Raw genomic sequence first — 26,237 nt, forward strand, 5'->3', positions numbered from 1 at the left:
ATAACCAGGTGGATTTTTTTTACTTGATTGTGACAACATTTCCTCCATGCAGCTGTAGATATATATAGACAATCACCATCTTGTATGTAATTTCCAGATCAGCAGTATATTCTCAAAAAAAGGTGATGATGTCAGAGATGTTCAATTGAAATTTTTTTTTGTCACTTTTTCCATTTGGCTACATATTAGTATTTTAAATATACCACATTCTATGTAAAGAATACGAAGACTGTAGTGCAGCTGTTACTCATACTGAGGGAGAATTTGCATTTTATGAGATATATTAACCGCAAAAATAAAAAAATCCCTTCCAAATCCATGCCCAAATTCTTTTGACAGGGTCCTATTAAACAAGGCTAGTCCACAAAGCTGCTGCAATGCAAGTGTATTCACTCCACACACCATGCTTGGCTTCAACTTTTTTTATTCTTTACATATCACACGTAACCATGTGGACGTGGCTTATTACAGTACCGCTTCGTTATACAAATCTATCAACAAGACCAGTGAGCATTCAAATAAAAAGAAAAACTCTTAAGATAACATTTATAAATAGTTTAATAAAATTAAGAAAAGGAATACATACAACACAAATTATAGGTTCCAAGATCAAACACAAAAACTTATTAACCTCCTAAAACTTGGAAAGTCCAAGTCCTTTCCTGTCAGTGAACCGAACTGACACACATACACACACACAAAAATAATCTCTCAAAGTGAGATACTCGAACACCACAAGCCAAAACTATCATTTTGAATGGAATAAGTGTGGTGAGGAAAAACCCAGCCTACTGCACACTGACACCGTTCTGCTTGCAGGAAACTGAAAATCTGACGTCCTTTGGGGATTTCAGTCGTCTCCTTCTTGCAAAGGTGAGCAACCAGAGTCAGAGTCAGTGGCTGAGTTGTACTTGTCAGACTTTTATGCTGAAGGAGACCAACGGCGGCTGGCCTGCTCAAGCATCACAGATGTACTTAAAAGTCTCCATTCAGCATAGTCTGTATTTAACTAGTCGAACAGAAACAGATAAAACTGGAGGGTCAACTCCCGGAGCTAAACGAACACAGGAAGTGCAAACACGATGCGCGTCTTACTCATATTTAAACGACAGTGCGCCGCTGTAAAACCACAACTGTATACTGTTGAACTATAAACGATGCCCACATGAGAGAAAAAGAGGTAGAGTGGTGTTTTCTTGGAGGTTTCAAGACAGAAGCTAACAGTTGACAGAGAGGCATTTCCCTTGTTTTTATAACTTTTTTTTTTTCAACACCCTCGACAGCTTACTAGGATGGAGAACACACCTGAAGAAACAGAAAGTACTTCTGAGAATTGCTAGCGTTGGTGCCTTCATTCACATGATGAAGTCTTCCTCATGTGATCTCTGACTTACTCTGGTCTGGATCAAACCTACATTCGCTGTGTACAGTGTATATCTTTGGTTAGATAACACACAAAAAAACATGTTGTGGGCAAGCTTATAAAGGAATCACACTCCTCTCCATGACGGTATTCACCTCCACAATTCAAGAAATACATGAAGTCGTATGCAGCAGTCTGTTGGTGTTAAACTTTAGTCGCCGGTGTTCAAGAACACCCAGGCACAAACTGAGAATTGATATTTCCTATCCCGTCTGTATTACAGACGGCAGGCTTTGTACTCTTTGCGTTTAAAGCTGCAGTCTCAGGAACCCGTTCCCTTCAGCAGCCTCGTCAGACTGCGAGCGCCTGCTTCACTTCGCACCTCCACTGCAGCCTCTCCAGGTTCTCCTGCAGCTGCTGGACGCAGCCCGACAACTCCATGAGGTGCAGTGAGGAGTAAACTTCATTCAGGCTCGCCGAGGAGCGCTGGCTCCACAGCCTCAGCATCTGGTACTGCTTCTCCATGGACCCGAGACCGGCCTCCATCTCCACCCGCTCCATCTGCTGGTCGGACACAGACAGCAGTCGGAGGAACTCCTTCCATCTGCGAACAGGCACTTCCTTGATGATCGCATAGAGCACGATGGCCGGCCAGCGGTCACAGTGCTCATATCGTCTTGCATCTGGGGGGGGGAAAAGAAGAGGTTTTGAAAGTTTTCACTTGCCATCTTCATCACTCCAACTTCAGCTTTAGGTTCATTTCCATTAACTTGAGGTAGTATTGAGACTTCTTCTACTTGCTCTACTTTAATCTTAATATTTTATTGGGATTTTATGTGGTAGACCAATGAAAAAAGTTACCTTTAGTAGCTCCCTAAATAGAATTCACCCATGTTTAACCTAATCTCAGTATAAATGCAGTTGTTCTGTGAAGGCCTCTGAGATTTTCTAGAATATCAGTGAACAAAATGTATCATAAAGATGAAAGAACATAGCAGGATAGCTGAGGGATGAAGTTTGGGAAAGTTTAAAAGCAAGGAAGGGTGATAAAATCTAATAAAAGTAGTGAAAGCTATTGTGGAAAGAAAGCGACAAAGTAGAGGACACAGCAAACATGTGAAAACTGTACTCTGGTCAGATAGGTGGAAAAAAAGTAACTTTTGGCCTACTAAACTAAATGTCATTTAAAAAAATTAACAGCACATCATCAAAACACCGCCCACACTGAAACACGGTGACAGCATCATCTTGTGGCAATGCTTTCCTCAGCAGTGACAGAAAAACTAGATCAGAGTCGATTAAAAGATGAATAGGACTACATTCTGAGAAGAAAACTTCTTAAAAACTTGACTCTGGGGCAGAGGTTCACCCACAGAGAAGATATCAGCTCTAAACGTGCAGCAAAGAGCTACAATTAGAAGGTTTTTAATCAAAGTGAGTTCATATGTCAGAACGGTCCAAAGTCCAGACATAAATCCAACTCAGAATTTGTGGCAAGAATTGAAAATGGATGTTCAGAGACATTCGACCCAAACTGACTGAGGCGACATTAATTAACTTCAGTCTATACTGATGCAAAACTGGTAGAGACATACAACCTGCAGTTGCAGAAAAAAGAGGATTTTACAAAGTATTGACTTGAGGGTGACTGGATACACTCCTCAAGCCAATACAACACTTTACAAAAACGTTGCTTAATTTTCTACCCAACTCATGGTGCTGTTTGGCATTGGTATATCTCACCTTGAGCAAATGTTACAAAATGTGAAAAAGTTCAAAGGGAGGTTAACAATTTTGCGAGATCTTCTGAAGACATTCTCCAAGATCTACTTGAGTAGAAATGCTAAAGTTGTAGCTGGATTTTAGGCACTCCTTTCAAAGCTTGATGGGAGGAGATGCTTCCCATTTGTCATATTAGCCAATTCTTTATAGCTTATCCTGTGATGTCATACACTCTAATGTAATTTCATACAGGAAAAAACAAAACGACTACAAAAAAACCTAACCTGACAAACTGAGCGCCCGATCTGGTGTTTAGCAAGCATGCGAAACAAAGATATGCATTGATTATCTGATTTCCCTTTACGCTAAACTCTTGACTGACAGGCAAGAGAGAGGGCGTCCCGTTTCATCCTTTCCACTTGAACAGCGAATGACTGATCACAGATAAATTTTGTGTTGAGCAAGCACAGTTGAAAATGTGAGCGGACCAAACGTTGAGATAGTGCAACATGAGAACGATAAGATGGTGCATGTGAGATCGAGCACTGCCAGATGCTCGATCTCACATACATCAGACGTCCTGTTGACCTGTGAAGGTGACTTTCATCCAGACAGATGAAATGGTCATTTTATCTTTGATCATGACAGTAAAATCTTCATGAATTTATACAAAATATTAATAAAACAATGGAGCATGAAATAATTTCTGCAGTTTTATAAAGAGCTGCAGCTTGAACAGTGCGAAGCAATTCCTTATTTTCTGAATGGCTTATTTTAAAAAAAGTTTTAAAATAAGCCATTCATTGAAGGTGCGCCTTATAATCCGGTGCGCCTTATAGTGCGGAAAATACAGTAAGTTATAAGACAATTCCCAGGTACACGTGGAATAAAGTCCTCTGGTGAATCTGGTGTAACATTGAACTTTTGTGCCCTACCTACGTAACACCACGTAGCGGAAAGCTCACAATGCACGTCACCCTGACCACACCATGCCCACAGTGAAACTTGGTGGTTGCATCAGTATGCTGTCAGGATGATTTGATGGGACTACACACAAGGTAATCATGGGAGAAAACCTGTTGGAGGATTTCAGCTCCAGTAACAACCATAAACATAAGCCAGAGCATATTCATGTTTGTTCATATTCATTCATTTCCGTCCAATTTAGCTGGGTTTGAGGTATTTTTGCAAAGAAGAAGAAGACGGGGGAGACGCTGTTCTCTAAATCTGCAAACTTGTTAGAGACACTCCTCAAAAATGTGCAGCTGCAGCAAAAGGTGGTTCTGCACAGCATTGACTCAGGGGAGCTGGATGCAAAATCATGGCAAACGTTGGAAAAATTTTTTTTAAAATCATGTGTAATTTTCATACCACTGTCATGCACTATTTTAAAACTGGTCTATCAAGTAAAATCCCAATAAAATACATGGAAGTTTGTGGTTGCTCTTTAACAAAATGTAAAATAAATAAATAACAGGGGTCAGACTGCTTTACAAAGCAATGTGGACAGTTATTTCCATAATACCTAATTATTGTACTGTTTTAAAATTAAATGATCTAAACAGCCTTATGAAACTTTGCAAGCCTTTCTGCTGCATCATCCTAAATGGGCAGCTCCTGTTTCAGTACAATAGTGATTAATGATCAACATTAAGACAAATGGTTTCAAAATCCCTCCTGAAAGGTTTCAGTTAATCTGTTTTGGAGAAACTCTCTTTAGTTTCTTTCAAGGAGAAAGTAACTTTTTCTCGTTGATGAGGCAAACAGATCTCCATAATTATGTGGCCAGCTTCATAGAGAGTAAAACTGAAAGGGGGCTGACTTCCTTAAGCGGCTTGGTTTCTTTTAGATGTGTTGCTTTTATGTTATTCTGTGACTCATTTAGCATTTTTTGGTGGTTAAAACCCTCGTAGTAAAAGCGACACTGTCATGAGATGACGCCTGACAGGTTCACACCAGGTGGGTGTCATCTGTACTTTTCGTTTTCATGAGTAAAACAAACAGTAAGTAAACCAGTTTCTCTCTGGTTTTCTGGGATGCTAAAATCGTCCTCCGACGTCCAGGTTATTTGGTCGGGGCCACAGTACGCAGTTCACAACGAAGAAGTCCGAAGTCCGAAGAAGTGAAATCAGTGCTGGGAACCAAATGATGAACCTTACCTGCGTGAAGGCCGTGCTGCACGTGGCCGCTGATGTGAGCAGGTGGTTCCTGACAGAGAGACATCATGGGAGTTTCCTCAAAAACTGTAAATGTCTGGAAAGAACAAACATCAACGAGTCAAACACAACTCCCCCGGCGTTCTCTCCGAATAGCAAAATTCCGTCATTTTTCAATACAGGCAAATTATCTTTGGCCTTTGTCGCAAATGTTTGGTAACTACACCAGAGAGATGCTTATCAGCATTTCACTTTTGTTTCTTTTGACCTTTCTGAGTGTGAGTGTGTGTGTGTGTGTGTGTGAGTGTGAGTGAGTGGTTTTAAGATCAGTTTTCCTCCACCTACAGTGCTGCAACTGTATGTGCTGTACTGTTATGTGAACAGAGGATAAAGATCATGAGAGAGAGCACAAACCTGTGTGGTTGGGCTGCTACAGTGATGACTACGTTCCTCTGTAAGGAGAAAAGCAGATGATATCAGTTAGTTTCCTGCATATATCTAGACATATTTAATAAAAAAAGAAGAAATGTGTTTAAAAACAAGAAATAATGCTACCAGTGTTTGAAATCGCACTCTTCTTTTGTTATTGGTTAGTATTTTTAAGTATTTGTTCAGAATTAAGAAATGATGCATGATTGCTTATAAAACAGTCAAGCTAAACGGAAGGGCGTGAATGTTTTGACATTTCCAATGCAACATGCTTAGATTCTCAAAGGGCACGTTTCATCACATTTTAGCCCCAGATAAGTCACAAATTTTCGTAGCACATGCAGTCAAAGTTGGTCTAGTTTTTATTTTATTTCTCTTAAAGAAGGCAGCTCATTTGAAAATGCACTTCAGTGTCGAAGTGCGGTGTTGTTTAAGATGACGTCTAACTGCATGTAAGGATTTCAACTTCTGGGCAGATTCAACTCAAAGAGCCTTTTAATGTTTAATGTTGTGAGACAAGCAAATGCAGACAGGCCTTCAGCGTTTGAGTGGGACGCCAGACATTGTTTTGACGCTTCGCCCTCACAAGTAAAACACAGACTGTTGATGTGTAAAAATGTGAGACCACAAATCTCTGGATGAGGTGCCAGCGTTCTCCTAATTCTCTTCTCCTTGATGAATAAATTACCGTATCGATATTCGCTTTCTGAACTCTCACCGAAACTGGAGACTTTGCTGTCACTCTTTTTTAGAGGTGCTCACTATGTTATCAACTGATGTTGGAGTTTTGTGCGCTTACTCAAAGCGTCACACTTAGAAAACCTCTGACATGTTCCTAGCTGCCTTGTTTTCTTCTACTTCTTTTTCACACTTTAAAAAAAAAACTGTCTAGGTTTTGGAATTGTGAGATCCAAGTCCAAATAGAAAAGGAAGAACTTTACAGTTTATCAAAGCAATGTTAGAATCACGTTGTCGTACAATGTCGGGGGGATAAACAGTGAAATTATCATGGTGTTGCTGCGTTTGATTCAATTTGTTGAGTTACAATCGTGGTTACCGTCCAATTTTGGTTCCTGAGGAAGTCTTTGCAGGTATTTTTGTTTGCTCCAGCAGGGAAGAACAGCTTCCTTTCTGAGCAGGCTCCTGCAGAAGAGCAGCAGGAACCAAAAGAGCAACAGAGATGTAACAGCCCCCAAAGCAGAAAGCCAGAAGAGGGTATCTGCTGGAAAAAGAGCAAAGCAAAACAAAACTCTGGCGTGAGTTCTTTAATCCCAGCCACTAACATACAGGCGAAAAGTTCAGGCTATATCGATCTCATTAAAACTACGGCCACAGAGTTAGCTAATGCTACAAATTAAGCTCAGATATAATTAAATTTATGGTTGAAATACATCATTGTAACTAACATTGATTTGGCACTTTCTCCATAGTTGGACTTGATGTTTTCAGTGTTGTGGAAAGAGTCGGTCTCCCTGACGGTGAAGTCGGGCTGGCAGTCGACGCAGTAGTCAAAGGTTTAGCTAGAAAAAGAGAGGCACAGAATTTCAATCACAGTGCTAAAAGAAAGAAGGAGCAGCTCCATAAAATACAGTACATGTTCCTGAACCTCACTTCAACACGCAGAAGAACTTCCTTTCCAATAGGGAAAAAAATCCCTAATGGTTTTTAGTTGTACATTAAAACAATTTCTGAAGATATGTAGAAAATAACAGATGTTTCTGGAGTGTTCACCTACTTTCTGTAGTATTTGCTCGAACTTCAGATGGAGCCAAGATGGGAGGAGTTGTCTTGGATCCTGGGTCCTTCGTACAGTGTGGGCTACAATAGAAATAAATGCTTTATTCCACAGAGGAGGAAATTCAGGTTTAACAGCAGTGTCACATAGGTTCCTATATATATGGGAACCTATGTGAATATATATAAATATACATATTTAATTGCATATCCATCCATTTTCTTGACACCCTTGTCCCTTAGTAGTCAGGAGGTAACTACACCAGCTAACATTTCGGGCGAGAGGCGGGGTCACCTGGACAGGTCGCCAGTCTGTTGCAGGGCAACACAGAGACACACAGGACAAACAACCATGCACACACACACTCACACCTAGGGGCAATTTAGACAGACCAATTAACCTGACAGTCATGTTTTTGGACTGTGGGAGGAAACCGGAGTAACCGGAGAAAACCCACGCATGCACAGGGAGAACATGCAAACTCCATGCAGAAAGACCGGGGCCGGGAATCGAACCCAGAGCCTTCTTGCTGCAAGGCAACAGCTCTACCACCTGCGCCACTGTGCAGCCCCCTATAATTGCATATATACTATGCAATTATTAAAATGGAGTCAATAATTGATAAGTGAATATGGACATCTTCACTTCCATTTGCATTCAAATTAAAGTTACTGTGCGCAGTAATTTATTTTGTTTCCAGGGCTTTCTCATTATGTATTCAGTATGAATGGTCAAGAGTCGAAAGCAGCACATATACTCAACCAGATATATTAAATGCACCCAGAAGCTAATTAGGTTTGAACAGAGTAAAGCAAGTGGATCTCTTCCAGCATTAATTAAATACTAGTATTCAGTTCCGTCTTCAACTTTGCACCGTTTCCCACTAAGGAAAGTAACAAAAACATATAGAATAAGGTGAGATGGCCACCGAATTTGACCCAGCTCAAACGTTTGAAGCCTAGTGTCAACAAAAGGAAACTTTTTTTCACGTAACCATAAAAGCGCCTGTGCAAAGGCACGATGCTGTCATGTTTGACATTTTATTTTTAAAGCTATCAACCCATTCTGTTGAAGCACAGAGTTGGAACAGTTCTCTTGAGTGTGAATCCTTATCAATCTTATCAAAGCTTCCTGCATACCGAGACATTTGCAGTAGACGGTGTACAACCTAGGCAGCGCAGGGCCCCAGCTAAACCACAGAAACTGGTTGTCCTCAAAGAGAGGAGCCATATATGTGATATATGTCTACTTACTAAGTATATAATTTGACTTCAATCGTCACAAACTGTTTTCATTAATTATTTACCTATTATACAATTGTATTGATTTATTCATTTTCATAAACAACTAAAAATCTATTTAGAATGGTAACATTTTTATTCATTTTATTTATTAATTTTTTTTTCAAATTTAAAGCATTGCCATCTTTACTTATTTTTTTTAGGGCTGCCATGACCCTCTCTTCATTTAAAGAAATTGAATGTCTTTATAATCTCCTATTTTCAGATTGGCCAAATTCTGTTAACAAGCAAATAACTGGACAACTGAGATAAATGCCAACATGTCTGAGTGTCCCTAAATGCAGCATCTCTTACCTTAGGCAGGGCTGACGACACATATCATAATAATCTTCATTGGTGCCGATAAAATCTGGAAAATATGTGATTAGATTTTTTTTTTTCTGCTTTGCTTCTCAGTTTTTTTTTTGTTGTTTTTTTTTTAGAAGAGCTGATTTTAATAAAATGGAAGGACGTTTGGTCTGACTTGACTCACTGTTTTCGGAGCATTTCCTGCAGGCGCCTTCCTTTGAATAGTGTCCAGGAGTACAGTTACACACCACATCGCTTTTAGTTGTGCATGGTTTTTTATCTCCCACCCCATCTGAAAAAAATAGACAGGTTATTTTTGATGTAGCAGACATTAAATAATGCTTTTTTTTGAAAATACTGTCTATCTGATTCATTTAAAATATTCTTACATTTTATGTGTTTTCCTAATTTCTTATAAAATGACTGAAGATCCTTACTACCACAAGAATGGCACCGATGACAGAATGGAAGAGTGTTGTTTATCTCTGTATATGTGCCCGTCTCGCATGGCTTGCAGGAATTATCTTTAGAATTTTTATGATATCCTGAGAACACGGCAAAAGAAGCAGAAGCTGAACTTGTACAGATTGGTAGCTTGTGTACAGAATTCCAGCCTTGCATTTTGCAGTAACAACCTACCAGCTGGGCACTTTGAGTCTTGCCGTGTTGCCTCAACGAGACTCAGTCTGGTGGACATGAAGGCAAGTATCAGTGAAACAACCTGAAACAAAATTGAAAGTGAGATTTCAGGGTTGATTTTTCTCATAAGCAAAGTAAACTCAAATTCTGTTGATCTACTACATCACTGAGCCTCAGGAATTTAGGAAGATCACGCACCAAGATCATGACCAGGAAATCCAAATAAACACATTTAAACGCATTTTTTTCTGTTTTCAATTCAATCGAAACCAAATGTTTTCACTTATATTTGACGACTGATCTTTGGCGATGACCTCGACTCATTTCCATCACCATTAGCTTGTCTACCAGCTTCAGGACTCTGACTCGGCCGCTCCAAAATGTTTATATTGCTTATATTGCTTAAAGATTTTTAAAAAAAATCTTTAACAGTTTAATTATTTTTTTTAACTGTGACTGAGATTTTTATATCAAGATGTCCATCACTGTGAGGCACTCTTTTATCACAGTAGGTTTGTGTAATCTCTGGAGGTGGTGTAAAAGCCACCAAGTACACCTTGCTGCAGATAGTCCCAGTCAACAAGACCCATAGAAACAACACATGTGGCTCTATAGTTCAGGGCCACTGTATCCTAGAAGAGTTAAAAAGACGTAAGAATTATCTTAAGGCAGTTTTCTGGCCGACATGAAAGAGACTTCACAAAGAGGCAAGCAGCTGAACCTGTGGGCAGCAAGTTGAATCAGTACTGGTGGGTTGTGATTATTAAAGATGTTAATGATTTACTGACACATCAACAGAACTCCCCAGTCAGTTTCTGGAAGCATTTCAAAACAAAGAGACGTCACTGCATACATTAAAACACTCATCTTTGGGCTGCTGCAACCTAATTAGCCTCTACTGGTGTCTACACGCACAGTTTAATGGCAACCTGAACCAACATCTTGTTTGACTTCGTGCTTCCTAGGAAACAATTACGTAGTAAATGACTTAGGTGAGGATGTGATTCTCACGGTGTGAAAACTTCAAGTAAAAACAGCAGTTTGCGCTTTCTCATCTAAACGTAGTTTTTTAGGTGCTTGTTGCACAGAATACTAAATTATATCTTCTCTGGAGCGATGTGTGGTGCAGGGGTAAAGCACAACCCACATATGGAGGCCGTAGAGCGTGGCGTGGACGTCACAGGTTCAAGTCCTAGCCTGATGACCTTTGTCGCACATCTTCCCCCTCTCTTCATTAACCTCCTTCCTGTTAATTCACTATCAAACAAAGGCCAACAGAGCTAATAAAACCTATGAATATACATGTCTTCTCTCAACAGAGAAAGTGTGGGAGTCTGTGAGCTTGATAAAAGTTCATATCAGCTGGATAATTAGTTGTGCTGTCTGCTCTGGTAACCAGCCTGCATTCAGCTGATTTATAGCTTGCCAGATTCTAGTTATTTAAAATTGTTCTATGAAGACCCATGGGGTTTTTGTGATTTGGTTAAAAAATAAAAAATAAAGATCATAAACTTTTAAGAGAATGAATGCGTTGTTTTTTTTTATTCATGGACATGGAGAAAAACAAAAAGCACGTCTGTAGCTTGACTGTAAAATGACAAAAATGTTTTCTTTCCTATTTGTGCCGTTCTGTTTTGGAAATTCAGCCCAGGTATGGCTTAAAACAATACCTATAAAATCTATTAAATATATTTGTATTGGTTTTATATTGAAAACGAGTGCTTAGTTCAATTACAGTTGTGATTCCAGACCCACAGACTGGAAACCAAGAAAAACAACTTCAGGGTAATTAATCAATCATTAGACTGTTAAAAAAGACCATAACAAAAATAACAACACTAGATACATAAATAAAACATAAATAACTAATTAATAGGGTAAATTGAATGGCAGAGTTTATTTTATTGATAAATGAGAAGGGAATAAATCACTTTTATTTTGCCACTTCTGTCACAATGTAAATAATTTTCTTATTTTAAGTGATACTCCCATCACATTCTTGTACATATTTTTGGGAGATACCTCATTCATTTATCATCTCAAACTAAATTCTTGGTTAAACGAAAACAATGTTACATCTACATCTGTCAATGACGTAAACAGTTTTGGGCCGAATGTCATCAAGAACCAAACTGGAGAACCTAAAGAGCCAAATGTTGCTCCCGAGACGCACGTTTCAGATCACTGCCCTCAAAGTACATCTCACACTTCTTAACGAGTCAGCTGTCCAATGAATTAATCTGCAAAGCGTTAACTTCAGAGGATCTTCTAAAATCCAGTTGATCATAACAGGACATACTCATGCAAAAACCTGACAAAAAGGACAGTTGATATAAATAGCGAAAACTAGTTTACCGATAAATAGGTCGGGACTGTTTGAGTTATAACTTTGCGCCTGGTTTAGTTGGGCTGTATAAATCTCCACTACTGTGATATTTTTTTTTTTTCCGGTGAAAAAGTGAAAAGATGGTAACCACTGACCTAGATTCTATAGGCGAAATTCAACACGTAGCCCAACTACATCCAGCCTAACAAGTCAGATTGAACCACACCATCTTGAAATTAAAATGAAGCACTGAACTTTTCACACTTTTTTGAATCGCAACTCAAAACCAAGCCGTGTATTTCATTGCTATCTTGTGATTCGTCGTCGTTCAGGAAAGCATTCCCTAAAACTCTGGAAAAAGACAACCAAGTGCAAAAATTAAATAAAATCATCCTTCTTATCAAACCAGCACACGATTAATAAATAACTCAAAGTCTGGATTACTTACCCACACAATGTCCATATCAGGAGCCCAGAGTGTAAGAAAGTTAGTTTTGTTTTTAAATGAAAATGATAAATAAATCAAAAGGTCGTCTCTGCGTGCTGCTGGTCCCAGCGAGTCAACTGACAGGATGAGGCATTCTGACTGTAACTCATCAGATTTCCTGAATCCGACTCCAACAGACTGCTAAAGCCGGACTGTTGAGTGTTCTTGCATATTTGTGCGTAAGGGCTGTCACTTCTTTGGAGAGAAGTGCTGTGAAAAAAACAGGAAACGTAATGAGATCACTCACCTCCTCTTCCCCTCCACCCCACTCGCACACCGACACACACACACACACGCACGCACACACGCGCACACACACACACACTCGTTCGTGGGCACACACAACAGCGTTCAGAGCAACACACCGGTTCCTCCAACCAGCGGCTTCGCACAGTTCCAGCGAATCTTCAATTGCTGACATATGTAGGAATAATGTGTGAAAGATACAAAGTGGTTAGTCTAGCAGGTCTCGGTTGAAGTGCAAAGGGAGGAATGACACACTGTAGAACCTTAGCAACTTTGATGTAAATCTGTTAGTTGGACTCAAACCAAGAAGAGGAAAAGTATTTTTATAGAGGGCTCATTGTGAGAATCAAGAGAAGTTCATTTAAAACTAAGATTCCTTATAGTGGCGCAAATGCAAACAGAAAAATCTCACTTTAATGCAAATTACATTAAAGTGATCATTCTTGTTGAATTTTCCCACATTTTGTCAAGTTTAAACCAGAACCTTTAGTTAATTTTGGGGGGATTTTACATGATAAACCATTACAAAAGCACGCATAGTTTAAGTTTTTTGGGGGGCGGGGTTTGTTTCAAATGTTTTTTGCAAACTAAAAGCTTACCTTTTTAATTCAGATCAATTTTTTAGTATTACATCAGGTTCTCAGTTGTCTGGACTTTGACTGGGCCGTTTTAGCGCATGAATGTACTTTGATTTATGTAATTCCATCGAAGCTCCGTTTGTATGTTTAACGTTGTCCTGCTCAAATATTACCCTCGGCCCCAGTTTTTCAAAGCTTTTGCAGCTTCTGGGAGGATTTCTTCCAGGACAACACTGTATTTATCTCCATCCATCTTCCTATCTAAACTGACCAGAGTCCCTGTCGCTGCAGAAGAAAATCATCTCCACAGCACTCATGATGACATGAGCTGTAAGTGTTAATTTTCTGGCATGCATAAGTCATAAAGTTCTCTTTTGGTCTCACCAGAAAACCCTCCTCTACCAGTTTGCTGTATGTCTGGCGTGGCTTTTGAAAAACCTTTTGTAATTCCAAAGGAGGGCAGATTTGTGTGTTGAAACAAACTTATCCTGATGACAAATTCTCCCAACTGAGCTCTGGATCTCTGCAGCTCCTCCAGAGTTACCACAAGCCTCTTGGCTTCATGCTTTCGTTAAGCGGACTGTTGTGTGTTGGTGGAGTTTTGCAGTTTTTCATGCTCGTTTCATTTCCAGGATAGTTATTGAACAACTTCAGATGTTCCCTGAGAAAACCTCACAGAACAACTTGATTTTTGTAAAATTAAATTACAAATGAGGGGACTCCATTTACTAACTGTTCACTGCTGAAGGCAGTTTTGAATGGATTTTTATACATGGGAATCAGAGTAATGGGGTTTGAAAATAAATATAGTTTGCAAACCGTGCATCATTACCATTCGTCCTCAAAATAAATTGTGTCGGCTTATCACGACAAATAACAAGTTTGCATTTCTAACATGCCAAAATGTGTAAAACTGCACTATATGATTAAAAATGAAATCACGAAGTAATTAGCACAAATCCATTCCAGGAGCTGCAAATGGCCCCTAGTAGGACATCTCTGTTCAAACTGTTTATCTTCCACATCCAGCATGGCCTACATACTCGTCTAAATTTCAGATGTAATTTCCCCCACCCCCAATGCATTCTTGTTTTATTTATTGATTTATTCTTAAAACATGAATGAAACCTAACATCACTTTGCATTTACAGCTGTAATATTGTATTGTTGTTTTTTTGTTTTTTTTTTGTTACATTTATTTTCTAAATTTAATTTTTTTTTCTTCTTCTAAATTGTATTAAAGAAGCACAGTAAAATCTCTACAGTGATATTTTCACTGGCTTATTTTGAAGTTCCATTCAGTCCCACCACTTTCTGCTAGGCTGTCCTGTTCTATATTCACGAGGCATTGTGCAAATTCACTTGCTAATGTGAATGAAACCCGTATTTTATTGCAGCATAATTTAGCACGCCATACATTGTGTTGTAATGGAGTGCTCCATGATGTAGCGTCCGGGGATATTGTTGCAGTGCGTATGTGGTGGATAAATACGCCTTAAAATATCGCTACGTTATTCACCTGGCAAGTACAGCACAGCAAAAATGAACAAGGTGAGCTGTGAAGTAAAAAAAAAAAAACACACACACATACAAAAAAAAAACATCCAAAGCAACATTAGCAGATTTCCTTTCTGTAGCCGCTGTATGTGAGCCTTGCAGCAGCACCCAGAAGTGAACAAAGCGACCCGGAAGCGGTGGTCCGACTGGAGGCAGACAGAACATCAACCTTTTATATTATAGCTGTTCTCGCAAGACAATATCTGCAGCCAGGACACAAGGTAATTTGTGCATGTCTTATTTCGGCGTGTGTGCGTGTTTTGCCCTGCTAAAGCGTTTGCTCTGTTGGAGGATCGCGTCCCGGACGCGTTACAATTGTGCACAAAATATGATTTCCCTCCTTTGATTCGCCCAAAAGTTACAGAATGTGTGTGGGGGGGGGAAAGAAAAGTGAAATTTTCTTAACACGGCTAAGCGTTTTTTCGGGATGTGAAGGGCTTGTTTGTTTTTAGTATTCGCACCTTAGCGGCATCAATGTGCTCTTTGAATCGGCGTGATGAGTCCAGCTTGTCCGTTTCCGTGCTGTTTTTTTTTTTTTTCTTTTTTTTTTTTTTTTCTTCTTCGCAGGGCATGGTTGTTGTAGGAAGTGTCAGTTTTTTTAAGAGGTGGGGAGGCCGGGCTATTCAAACCTGCAATTCGCAGTAAACAATCATTCACGCTGTTGACGTGATAAACACACCTTTGTGTCCTGCTCCTTTTTTTTGAAGGAAAAAAAAAATCCGCATCACCTTATTATGGTACACGCTCCTAAAAAAAAAAAATTTGGGGTCTGCAGAATATGGCGTCCCGCCTTATAAAAATAAGGCTGCCATTTTTGTTTCTCTTTTGTCTGGAAATGTTTTAAGAAAACTGTCTGAGAATGTCTGGGCAGGAGCGGGAGGGTTCCGGGGTTGAACAGTCCTCCTCCGTCGGCCCGAGTCCGGAGCTGCTCCCCGGGCGGGCAGGACGACATGTCCGAAAAGTCCAAGAAGGCAAAGTTTAGTTTGGTTCGGCCGAGCTTTTAAAGCGACGGACGCGTAGTTCCCACAAATTCAGACAAAAGGAGCCGAGGACAGCTGCAAGCTACACGGCTACGGCTCTCCGTGTCTTTTTATAGGTGTCCACACATTCTCAGCTGACATTTAGATGCTGGAGCTGGGCAAATATAAATGTGTCGGCGTGGTTTTAAAAAGGCAGTTTTGTCTGCAGGCCCAAACTGGCACTCAGACGTGCCTGTGTTTGCTACACAGTTGTACCGCTTTAGTGCTGGATTGATAGTGCTTAAATATTACTTTATTTTGTACCCAGAATGTTGGTGCTTAAATCGTGCTACTTTATTAGAAGAACGAGTAACTTGCATTGTTTTCATACCCATCATCTGCGTCTTCCTTTATGACCTCATGGGGATGTTGCTGACTTTAGTAGACCTGTGATGAAGATGTGAGATGTTGCTAATTAATCGCTTAATTTATTTACACCACTTTGCAACAAAAAAAAAAAACACCCACAAAACAATATATATATATTCACACTCCTTGAATATTTTCACGTTTCGTCACAACCAAGTGTAAATGTAAATATTCTGTGTGATAGAACAACACAGAGTATGATTGTGAAGTGAAGGGAAAGTGAAACGGAAAATCAGATGGACAGCAACTGAACATTGTGCTTAAACTCTTGCCTCAGTGGAACTGAGTTACGGACTTTGACTAGGCCAGTTCAACACAATGGATACATTTTGTTTAAACTATGGGTGTCCAACTAAAGTCCTCAATGGCTGGTGTCCGTATGTTTTAGATGTTTCCCCTCGTCAATAAAGCCGAATTAGCTCCTCAGGAGGAGCTAGCTTCTAGCTTCTTGGCTATAGTGATGTACTGTGTTATTTGTCTAACATGCATTGTATTTTGCATGGAAACTAAAATGTTTAACTGCCCTCATGATACTGTTTGTTTACTTGCTTTATCTAACAGAACCTCCATGGTAGCACTGCATTTATGCTGTGGTTAAATTAATCATAGCTAAACTTTTTCTCATGGATTAAAGCAACGGCTGCCATTAGATTTTATTCTGGGGCATAAAAGTAATGGGGGCTGAATTTGATATGCACTCTTAAATTTTCAGATTTGATTTTGCTGAACAATTATGAACACCGTCATCTTCCTCCTTCTTAACAATTATGCTACTTTATGTCAGTCTGTCTTATGAAATCTCAGTTAAACATGTCGATGTATGGGGTTGTAATGTGACAAAGTGTGAAAAGCTTCAAGTTGCGTATTGCATGGCACTGTATTCTCTTCACAAATAATAATGTGCAAGAGATTTGAGTCATGCCTTTTCTTTTCCGTTCTGTTAAATGAACACGACTTCTCTGTGATTTTTAAAATGGATCTTAAGCAATATTTCATCAGGCTTTCTGAAGCTCTACTTGACCGTTTTCAGAAGAATGTTTTCTGTTGCCCTGGATGTCTAATGAGTCATCCAGGGCATGAAGGGGCTCCTGTGAACCAGCATTGACTCTAAACAGGAAACTAAGATGTGAACCTGTTTCGAGTGTAATTTTTCAAACAGTTTTTTGCAGCTTGCAACTCAACGTTTGATATTAAATAAAAATTGCAACAGCATGTACATCAAACCTAGCACCAAAATGAACCGCATAATTGAATTTCTTTTATTTGGAACAGAAAGCAAGTATTATCCCTGCTGCTTCAAACATTTATTGTTATTTTGATGTAGAAACTAAAGCTAAAATCGAGGAATAAAACACTCCAAATGTAATTTTCATTTTCAAGTAAAGGTTTTGACTGTGCGGATGGTTTTTTTGGCAATCTGTATTGTGTTTGAATACACCGGGAATCTGACGGGCTGATTTAAATCGGCTAAATATTGGACTATCGGCTAGCCTGCAGTCAACATGCTGTTCGTAGTTTGCTAACTACGTCCAATTTTGCAATACTTTTAGTGAATCAAAAGTGTAGTTTCTAGACTCTATTTATATCTGAAGTCAGAACTTAGTTCTGGGAATATTAAGCTAAACCACGTAATAGTTGCAGGTTCAAAAACCAAAGGGGTTTACCAGTTATTGAATTCAGTGACCAGGCTAATTACTTTTAGCAAGTGCAAGCTAAAAGTCTAGTCAGACACTAAAGGAGCATGCTCACTAAAATTGCACATTTATTTAAGAATATGATAGATTTAAATACACAAAAACTGCCAGAATTGCAAACAAACAATATATTTCAGCACCGACCTCCATGCTGGCAACATGACAGCCATGTTGGATTTTTGGGCCATGTTTGGAAAGAAACCTTTGTCTTTTTCAGTTTGGGGGTGGCGAGGAAGGAAGCTTCCCCTTTATTTTTTACCTCATGGAGCCTGAAAATTTTTACTTTAAACATGCAGTGGGAAAAGTTATTTAAATTTACATCTATTTAAATAATATGACAAAACATAGCAAATACAAAAAGTCCAGCTACTGTGAGATGGTTTTCCTTGTAAAAAGCTAGAGAACCACTGTTCTGGGTTTAGTTCATGCTATGAAAAACACCAGCGATAACAGTTTGACTCATAAAATAGTTTTTTTCAGCAACAACTAGGTGATTTCCAAAGAGCCGCCTGTTTGCATGATTAATTATCAATTCTCAGGTTCTGTGACTTCTGCATTTTTACTGGATTTTCTCCCTTATAAAGACATAATTTGTTCCCCATGTCCTCATTTTCAAGCACACGGCTGGCTCTATGTGCTGCCATGGCCCTTTGCAAGCACCGGACTGAAAGGGAGAGAAAAGAAAGACACTAAGAAGTGCAACAAAAATACAAAGCGAGCGTAATGAAGGCGGCTTAAAACTTCTGTATACCTTCTGAAGATATTGGTGTTTATCAAAAGGGAAAATATGTGGGGTGACAATGATCTTTCCTGTGACGTATTTCGCAATCAAACGAATGAATCTTTGGAGACGTTCCTTGACTCAGCTCTACTGCTACGCATGCACCATGCATGATCTGCAACATGGACTGCAAACTTTGCCTCAAAAGTATGATTAAATGTCAAAGGTGACCGACTAAAAATACACATAAACCTATTTTTTTTATATATATATAACTGAAGTTAAATCAGACCAACTTCTGCTTTAGGTCAGTTGGAATCACCAAACTTCTTTCTATTTCTCAATGTCACAATAATGAGAGAATATGTCAGAGATTACAAAATCAGACGTTTACCTGCAAAATGATAACCGTCTCGTGAGATAATGAAGGAATGCCCAAATGACTTCATTTCCCTTTCGGATCATTAAAGTTTCTTTGAATTGAATTTGAATTTGAATTTAATATGACGATGTCCTGTCTTTCAAAGCTTCTGATAGGTTTGTAAGACATACCTGTGGATGCCTTCTTTGTTTTGATAGGATGGGAAAGTAAAAAAAAATAAAAATCAGCCAAGATATCAGGAAGAGAATTATGGATTATGTCCAACCACTATAAGAGACAATGTCCGTGTCCCAAAACGTAATATATTTTGGTCCAAAATGTGTAGCTGGTGGGACAATCCACAGTGAAACATGTCTTGTACTGACGTGGAAGGAGCCTTTACTTCAAAAGTAACATGGAAAGCCAGATTACAATTTACAAATGCACTAAAGATCTTTTACTTTCATCAGACCACATGTCTCGTGGTCTGATGGAACTAAGGTGAAACTGTTTGGCCGTAATCACCATGGCTACATTTGGAGGAAGAACGGGGATGTCTGCAACATCCTTACTGTGAAGTATGTGGGTGGCAGAATCATGCTATGGCGATGGTTTGTTGTTTTAGAAACTGATATATTAAATTAAATGGGTCATGAAAAAAAAAAAGCATTATGTAGAAATAATGAAGCAACATCGACAGACATGAGCCAGGAAGTTAAAGCTTGTGGTGCAGATTGGTCTTCCAGATGGACAGTAACCCTGAGCAATGCAGCCAGAGTGACCTAAGGACTCTGGCTTTGTGTGGTGCAGCCCTCACAACGGGTTCTATTTAAAAGTGATTTGTTGGTAGTGCAGATGTGCCAGTAATCACATCTGGGTGTAGCAGCATGTAGCATTTTACTAAGATTTTTAAAAAGTAGTGGTTTATCAAAACGGATGAAATGGGTAAGGGGGTAAAATGTAGGACTGTGATTCCCATTACATTATCTTCTAATAATTGCATTGCTTTCAGTACATTAGAAGCAAGTAATGTCATTCAGCATAGACATGCTTGCTTTTGGCTGGTGAGGTAGTTTTTGCGTGTTTGGAGCTCAGCTTCGGACCGCTTTGCCCGCATGTTGTGTTTGTGATCATCCTGGTGATTCAGCAGCTCGCCGAGTGCCACTTCTGACCATGACTGCGTGTCACTTGTTTCAGGATGGCAGAGCCTCGATTTAACAACCCCTATTTTTGGCCACCACCTCCCTCCATGCCAGGCCAGGTAAGTCCGTCCACAACACGTCACAAACGGCAGCTTTTCCTGCCTGATTGCTGCATTTGTGTCCGTGTGTGAATGTCATTTCCAGCCTTCACCGAAAAACTGATCCCCGGGTTGTGAAACTCTCACAGGTCACTGAAGTATCTGTAGTCGAAATGAAGCTCTTTAGTTCACGCTTGTTTTTGTGTTTGTTTGTTTGTTTGTTTGTTTGTTTGTTTTTACCGGGGGGGCACGAATGACATTCACACACGGTGGCTGTTTTCTGTTGAGCATGACCCGTTAACCCTTTCAGCTGGATAACCTGGTCCTCATTAACAAGATCAAGGAGCAGCTGATGGCGGAGAAGATTAGACCTCTGCACCTGCCGCCTACCTCCACCCCGTCCCAGCAGTCGCTGCTGGTGCCCACCTCGTCGCCGGACGGCGGCGCTCCGCACGGCATGCCGGTCCCAAAGCCTCAGTCGCAGCAGGTGCCGGCCCACCACTCGCAGCCGCAGGGCTCCGGGCAGCCAGACATCGCTCTGCATGCTCGTCCCGCCTCCGGCTCTGGGCCAGGTAGCTTTCACTTTTGTTGTTGGGCTTGTCTGAAGTCTAATTTTAAAAAAGTATATATATATATTCTGGTGCCTAGCAAACGTACTGGTCATTTATTGAGATGTATAGTTCTAAAAATACTTCAGAAAAAGAAAAAAAAACTTTTAAGTGTGGTTTACATTTGTTCATTAATTATGTATAAGTTCTGGGGGGTGAATTCTTTCTTGAGGTGCTGCATGTTCGCCGCGTTAGTAGTGGCACTTTTCAAATGATCCAATTTTCTAGTTCTGGTTCTTTTTTATTATAGAACAAAACGAGCAGTTTTGCAGATTGAGAGTAAAAACTGGTCGACTAATGCTATCGCACTATCTCTCAACTTTAAGATGGAAATCTGGATGACAAGTCATCGGTAAAGGCCAAAGGATTGTGGGAGGACTGGCACATGAGACAGCTCACCGAGCAATCGGGCCGGATCAACCATCGTTCAGGTACGCCCCGTCCCGACAACAACGCGGCCGAGACGGGTTGCGAAGCGGCTTGATTTCAGCTCCGGTTCTCGCCCCCCCCCCAGGCCTGGCTCCTTCATCTCGACCCGACAACCACAGCACCTCGGAGGCCCTGACCCCCACCACCCTGACCTCGAGCAGCCAGAACCGAATGGGCGGGGCTCCTTCTGTGAACATCATCTCCGGACTGGCGAGCGGTCCCGGCATGGACCACATGAAGGGCGGACTGGCCGGACTCCTGGGCCCTCCGCCCAAAGCACCTCGGGGGAGGAAGAAGATAAAAGCGGAAAACACAACCGGGCCTCTTCTGGTCGTGCCCTACCCCATCCTGGCCGACCAGGGCTGCGTCACTGTGGCACCTAAAGAGGGCAAAACCTACAGGTTAGACATCTAGAGTAGCTACTCACCTCTCATTTACATTCTTTTGGTGGTTTACTGTTTTTTTCTTTCTGTCGTCAAGATGCAAAGTCTGCCCGCTCACCTTCTTAACCAAGTCAGAGATGCAGATTCATTCCAAGTCCCACACAGAGGCCAAGCCACACAAGTGTCCCCACTGCTCCAAGACATTCGCCAACGCCTCCTACCTTTCCCAGCACCTGCGCATCCACCTGGGGATCAAGCCCTACCACTGCTCCTACTGCGAGAACTCGTTCCGCCAGCTGTCGCACCTGCAGCAACACACCAGGTTCATATCACTGTTGACATAAGCATCGGATGACGTTGGGCTGGACGGATCCAGCAGGCCTCATGTGTAGAAATGTCTTATTTGAGAGTAGCTAGACAGGAAGGTAGGAGGAGGGGGAGGAAGACATGCGGAAAAGGCCGGGACTCGAACCTGTGACGTCCGGGTCGAGGAGGTTGTGCTTCACACCTGCGCCACCACAGCATCCCAATGTTTTTGCATAACTTTTGTGAAGCTGATAAGTTTAAAGCAGGAAAATCAGTCGCATCAAGTCTCGACTTTGCGTGAGAGATGGACCTCGGAATAGATCGAAGTTTTAGGAAGACTTTGTTGTAGCATTTGCAGGGTTTCAGTAAGTTTCTGTTAAATTCAATACTGTCATGTTTGATACCTTTCTGATTTAAACATAAGACTTACATGAATTAAAAATACAACTTGAACTTATTACCGTGTAGGCTTACATGTTACTCTAGATTCTTGACCCAGTTCAGCACTTAGAACCAGGACCAATCCTCTAGAGAGTCTAAATCATCCCATTGGTCTTCGTCACGGGCCAGTAAATCACTGAGATCCCTGGAAACGCGTTACTTCCTGAAGTACTTCCACGTCTGCACAGTGGCGCAGTTGATAGAGCTGTTGCCTTGCAGCAAGAAGGCTCTGGGTTCGATCCCGGCCCCGGTCTTTCTGCAAGGAGTTTGCATGTTCTCCCTGGCAATGCGTGGGTTTTCTCCGGTTACTCCGGTTTCCTCCCACAGTTCAAAAACATGACTGTCAGGTTAATTGGCCTCTCCAAATTGCCCCTAGGTGTGAATGTGTGTGTGCATGGTTGTGTGTCCTGTTTGTGTCTCTGTGTTGCCCTGCGACAGACTGGCGACCTGTCCAGGGTGACCCCGCCTCTCGCCCGGAACATTAGCTGGAGATGGGCACCAGCAACCCTCCCGACCCCACTGAGGGACAAGGGTGTAAAGAAAATGGATGGACAATCTTTTGCATTTAAAGTGACACAGGCCAGTTTCAGGTCCTGTTTTTTGCGCACGCCACATTTAGAAAGGAGAACCCAGAACGTTCCAAGTAATAACCTCAGGAACACCGGCGGGTGGATTTTGAATTTACTGCGGCTCAGTCTGTTTTTTTTTTAAAATTACATTTATGTTTGTAACCCTTGCACAAAATGAGACGTGGGGTTCTAGAGAGGAAAATCTGTTGCAAATTTACTTTGACCTGTTTAGACACCTTTTCGTTTTCTGTTGTTTATTAACATGCCACTTTTGCAGTGACTGATATTTGAAATATAGAAGCAGGGAAGCCACTAAAACAGGCCTGCATGACTTAAGGTTTAGGAATCACTCTGATGGTTTAGCTGCTGTTGTTTTCATCTTTACAACGTTTTGTATTCAACTTGTTCCAGAATCCATACTGGCGACCGGCCTTACAAATGTGCTCATCCTGGATGTGAAAAAGCTTTTACTCAGCTGTCTAACCTTCAGGTGAGTCTTTAATTATCCTAACAGGTTCACACCTTGAACAGAACGCTGGGTTACTGTAGTATCACATGTTAGAGGTGTTATTATTCTGAAGAAGCTAACTGTGCTAAAAGCAGGAGTCGCTAAAAGTGTTTAATTTGACCTGAACATGGTCCAACTCTGGATGATGAGGAAAAAATTTGACGGTGTTAAAAAAAAAGTAAATGTTTTAAAACTTTCTTACATTTTTAACTCATTTGGAGAGTTGATATAAATTATAATGTCAAGAAAATGATTTGTTTGCCCAGTTCAATTTGAGTTTTGGTCCAGCTGATTGATCATTTTGGAACCTGACCAATCGCTGACTGCTCCGTCAGTTCTGCTGGCATTCACATGTGAAACATTTCTACCCACCAGAGCTCCTAAAAATCATTCAGTCAAAAAGAAAAAAATAGATTAAAAAAACAAAAAAAAAACAACGTTTGGACTTTTTCATGGCTGGTGTGGTTTTCTCCCGGCGCTCTCTCTGCGGTTGCGACAGCTGGCCGACAAATTGTAACGCATTCATTCCCTCTGCACGCTTGGGCCTTTTGAAGTGGACTGCTTAGCAACCTTTCTCCTTGTCTCTCCTCCACCCTACAGTCTCACCAGAGGCAGCACAACAAAGACAAGCCGTACAAATGTCCCAACTGCTACCGTGCCTACTCAGACTCCGCATCGTTGCAGATCCACTTGTCGGCGCACGCCATCAAAAACGCTAAGGCCTACTGCTGCAGCATGTGCGGCCGGGCATACACCTCAGTGAGTAGAAAAAGAGGAGAGAGAGGAAAAAAAAAAAAAGAGCCACAAGTCCTTTCTTTCCCCAGAATGCGTGTTTACAAAGACTGTTTATAGCTCAGTGCTGATAAGATTGTGACATTTGATGATGTTCTGCCTTCCTCTGACAACGAGAAGTCACGTTTCCTGTTTGTGATCGTTAACAATCCGGAGTGCGCTAACGTTTGCTCAAACGAACGGGCAGGGAGGAAGTGGCATTTTGGAGCCCAGGGATCTTCCAAGTAATCCTTTTCACTTCAAATGAGAACAGGAACAAGGACTTGGCTACAATGGCGGGTCCAAAGATTTAAATGTCAGCTCAAGTGGGTGGGTTGTTGGTCAGACAGCTGGGGTAAAAAAAATACACAAAGGCAGCAAAAAATCTGCTTTTGGGTAGATTCTGTTCAAAGTTTTGGATTCAAATAGCAGTTTTACACTTTATGATATCACTGAAGGCTAAATTATTGTTTCACACTAAAACAGATATGGAGACGTGGCTTTGATAAAGGATAAACATGATAAACTTGCAAAGAAATCTATGTAAACATAGACTGGGTGACCAAACGTCGCAGCAGACGGATGGAAAAACTCTACAGACCTGGTGTTTATTGGAGAGTGGCTGCAGGTTACTAGAAATAGAAATGAATAATTTACCTATATTTTAGTTTCAAAACTGCTGACTTCCAACATATCCAAAAAATACTTATAAACCTCACCTTCAGTGTTATTTGTGACATTATGCCTTTGTTATGGGATAATATCAGGAGAAATAAAAAACAAAAAAACAAAAAAAAAATGTTCATTATAAAAAAGTTTGTATCCATTAATTAATTTTTAGAGGCTTGATAAGTGGAAATAAATACTGGAAATATGTGGTCAGGTAAGTCTGGTAAGATGTTGCATTTACATTCAAAGGAGTAAATCCGTAAAGAAGTATTGTCGCAGTTTTGACTGTTTGGGGCTGAATTTGAATATCAAATCTGATTCAATGTGAACAACACCCGTCATGTTGAAAATGTCCCTGCACAGCTGGAGTCAGCAGATGAAAGTCTTTGATCACGTCTAACAGAAGCGCTGCATCTTTTGGGTTTGCTTCGTGTTGCTCGCCCGCAGGTGGCGAGGAATGATTCGAATCCGGCTCCAAAATAATAAACGTGTGTGTGTTTTCCAACCTTTTTCCAGGAGACCTACCTTATGAAGCACATGTCCAAACACACAGTCGTGGAGCACCTAGTGAGCCACCAATCGCCGCAGAGGACCGAGTCCCCGGGCATCCCCATCCGGATCTCCCTCATCTGAGCTCGGCGGGCGTCCAGCAGCAGGATTTCTCGGTCTGGGTCGGGCCGGACGTCCGGAGGCCCTGCACCCCACGTTCACCTACATAAGGCTTACATTAGCGTTGTGACAGCTGACACAAGCATTCGGTGTTAAGATTCAGTAAACGGACTGCCTCCATCCGTCTCCACCTGGGCTGTCTGGCGGTAAAAAAAAGAAAACAACTAAATTATATATATATATATATATATATATATATATAAACAAATCAAATCAAATAAGAGCACAGCGTTGTTTCGTGAATGTAACAGTACAGCTTGACGTTGAGCCGGCGGTCCGAGCGGCAGAGAATGTCTTGCGTCAGATTCAGTAAGCACTTTGGTAAGCATCATGTAAACCGTTGGATGCATTGGCCTGTTAAATATATTTTAGATACTTTTTTTTTTTTTTACCCCATTCAGTTTAATTATTTTGTCCCCGCCCCCTTTTCCATAAAATGGGTTTTCAAAACTTGGCCTTTTTAAAGTATTGAGAGAGGATGTATGTGGGTGGGGGGGTGAAAAAAAATGTTTGCTGGGTGTATTTGGAAAACATCCAAAGATGATCTTAAAGCACTTTTTGGCACTGTGGTTTTGGCTCAAACTGTTTCAATCAAGTTGGAAGGAAAATGCCAAAAAAAAAAAAAAAAAGCGGGGGGCATTACTTCTGGCAGC

The 26,237-nt window shown here is 40.8% G+C and overlaps 2 protein-coding genes across 7 annotated transcripts; one reads left to right on the forward strand and one right to left on the reverse strand.

Annotated features, from left to right (window-relative positions):
- Positions 1 to 434: 434 nt before the first annotated feature.
- LOC103468003 (tumor necrosis factor receptor superfamily member 1A) lies at positions 435 to 15,360 on the reverse strand. Of its 2 annotated transcripts, none has more exons than XM_008414798.2 (12): positions 15,289 to 15,360; positions 12,408 to 12,656; positions 9,634 to 9,715; positions 9,432 to 9,539; positions 9,179 to 9,286; positions 9,001 to 9,055; positions 7,406 to 7,488; positions 7,077 to 7,190; positions 6,728 to 6,889; positions 5,656 to 5,693; positions 5,245 to 5,338; positions 435 to 2,046 (listed from the first exon to the last, which is right to left on the reverse strand). In XM_008414798.2, the coding sequence occupies exons 2-12, from the start codon at positions 12,420 to 12,422 to the stop codon at positions 1,715 to 1,717; spliced, it is 1,191 nt and encodes a 396-aa protein (XP_008413020.2). In that variant the 5' UTR covers positions 12,423 to 12,656; positions 15,289 to 15,360; the 3' UTR covers positions 435 to 1,714. The 2 variants fall into 2 exon arrangements, with proteins under 2 accessions (XP_008413020.2, XP_008413019.2); XM_008414797.2 differs by having other exon boundaries at positions 6,728 to 6,892.
- znf362b (zinc finger protein 362b) lies at positions 14,625 to 26,213 on the forward strand. Of its 5 annotated transcripts, XM_008414784.2 has the most exons (10): positions 14,626 to 14,821; positions 14,908 to 15,048; positions 20,189 to 20,252; positions 20,542 to 20,803; positions 21,166 to 21,270; positions 21,354 to 21,669; positions 21,749 to 21,973; positions 23,379 to 23,457; positions 24,076 to 24,234; positions 25,432 to 26,213. In XM_008414784.2, the coding sequence occupies exons 3-10, from the start codon at positions 20,190 to 20,192 to the stop codon at positions 25,546 to 25,548; spliced, it is 1,326 nt and encodes a 441-aa protein (XP_008413006.1). In that variant the 5' UTR covers positions 14,626 to 14,821; positions 14,908 to 15,048; position 20,189; the 3' UTR covers positions 25,549 to 26,213. The 5 variants fall into 5 exon arrangements, with proteins under 5 accessions (XP_008413007.1, XP_008413010.1, XP_008413006.1 ...); XM_008414785.2 differs by lacking the exon at positions 14,908 to 15,048 and having other exon boundaries at positions 14,625 to 14,821; XM_008414788.2 differs by lacking the exon at positions 14,908 to 15,048 and having other exon boundaries at positions 14,625 to 14,821; positions 20,569 to 20,803.
- Positions 26,214 to 26,237: the final 24 nt, after the last annotated feature.

Source organism: Poecilia reticulata, linkage group LG7 (genome assembly GCF_000633615.1).
Source record: "Poecilia reticulata strain Guanapo linkage group LG7, Guppy_female_1.0+MT, whole genome shotgun sequence".
NCBI lineage: Eukaryota > Metazoa > Chordata > Actinopteri > Cyprinodontiformes > Poeciliidae > Poecilia > Poecilia reticulata.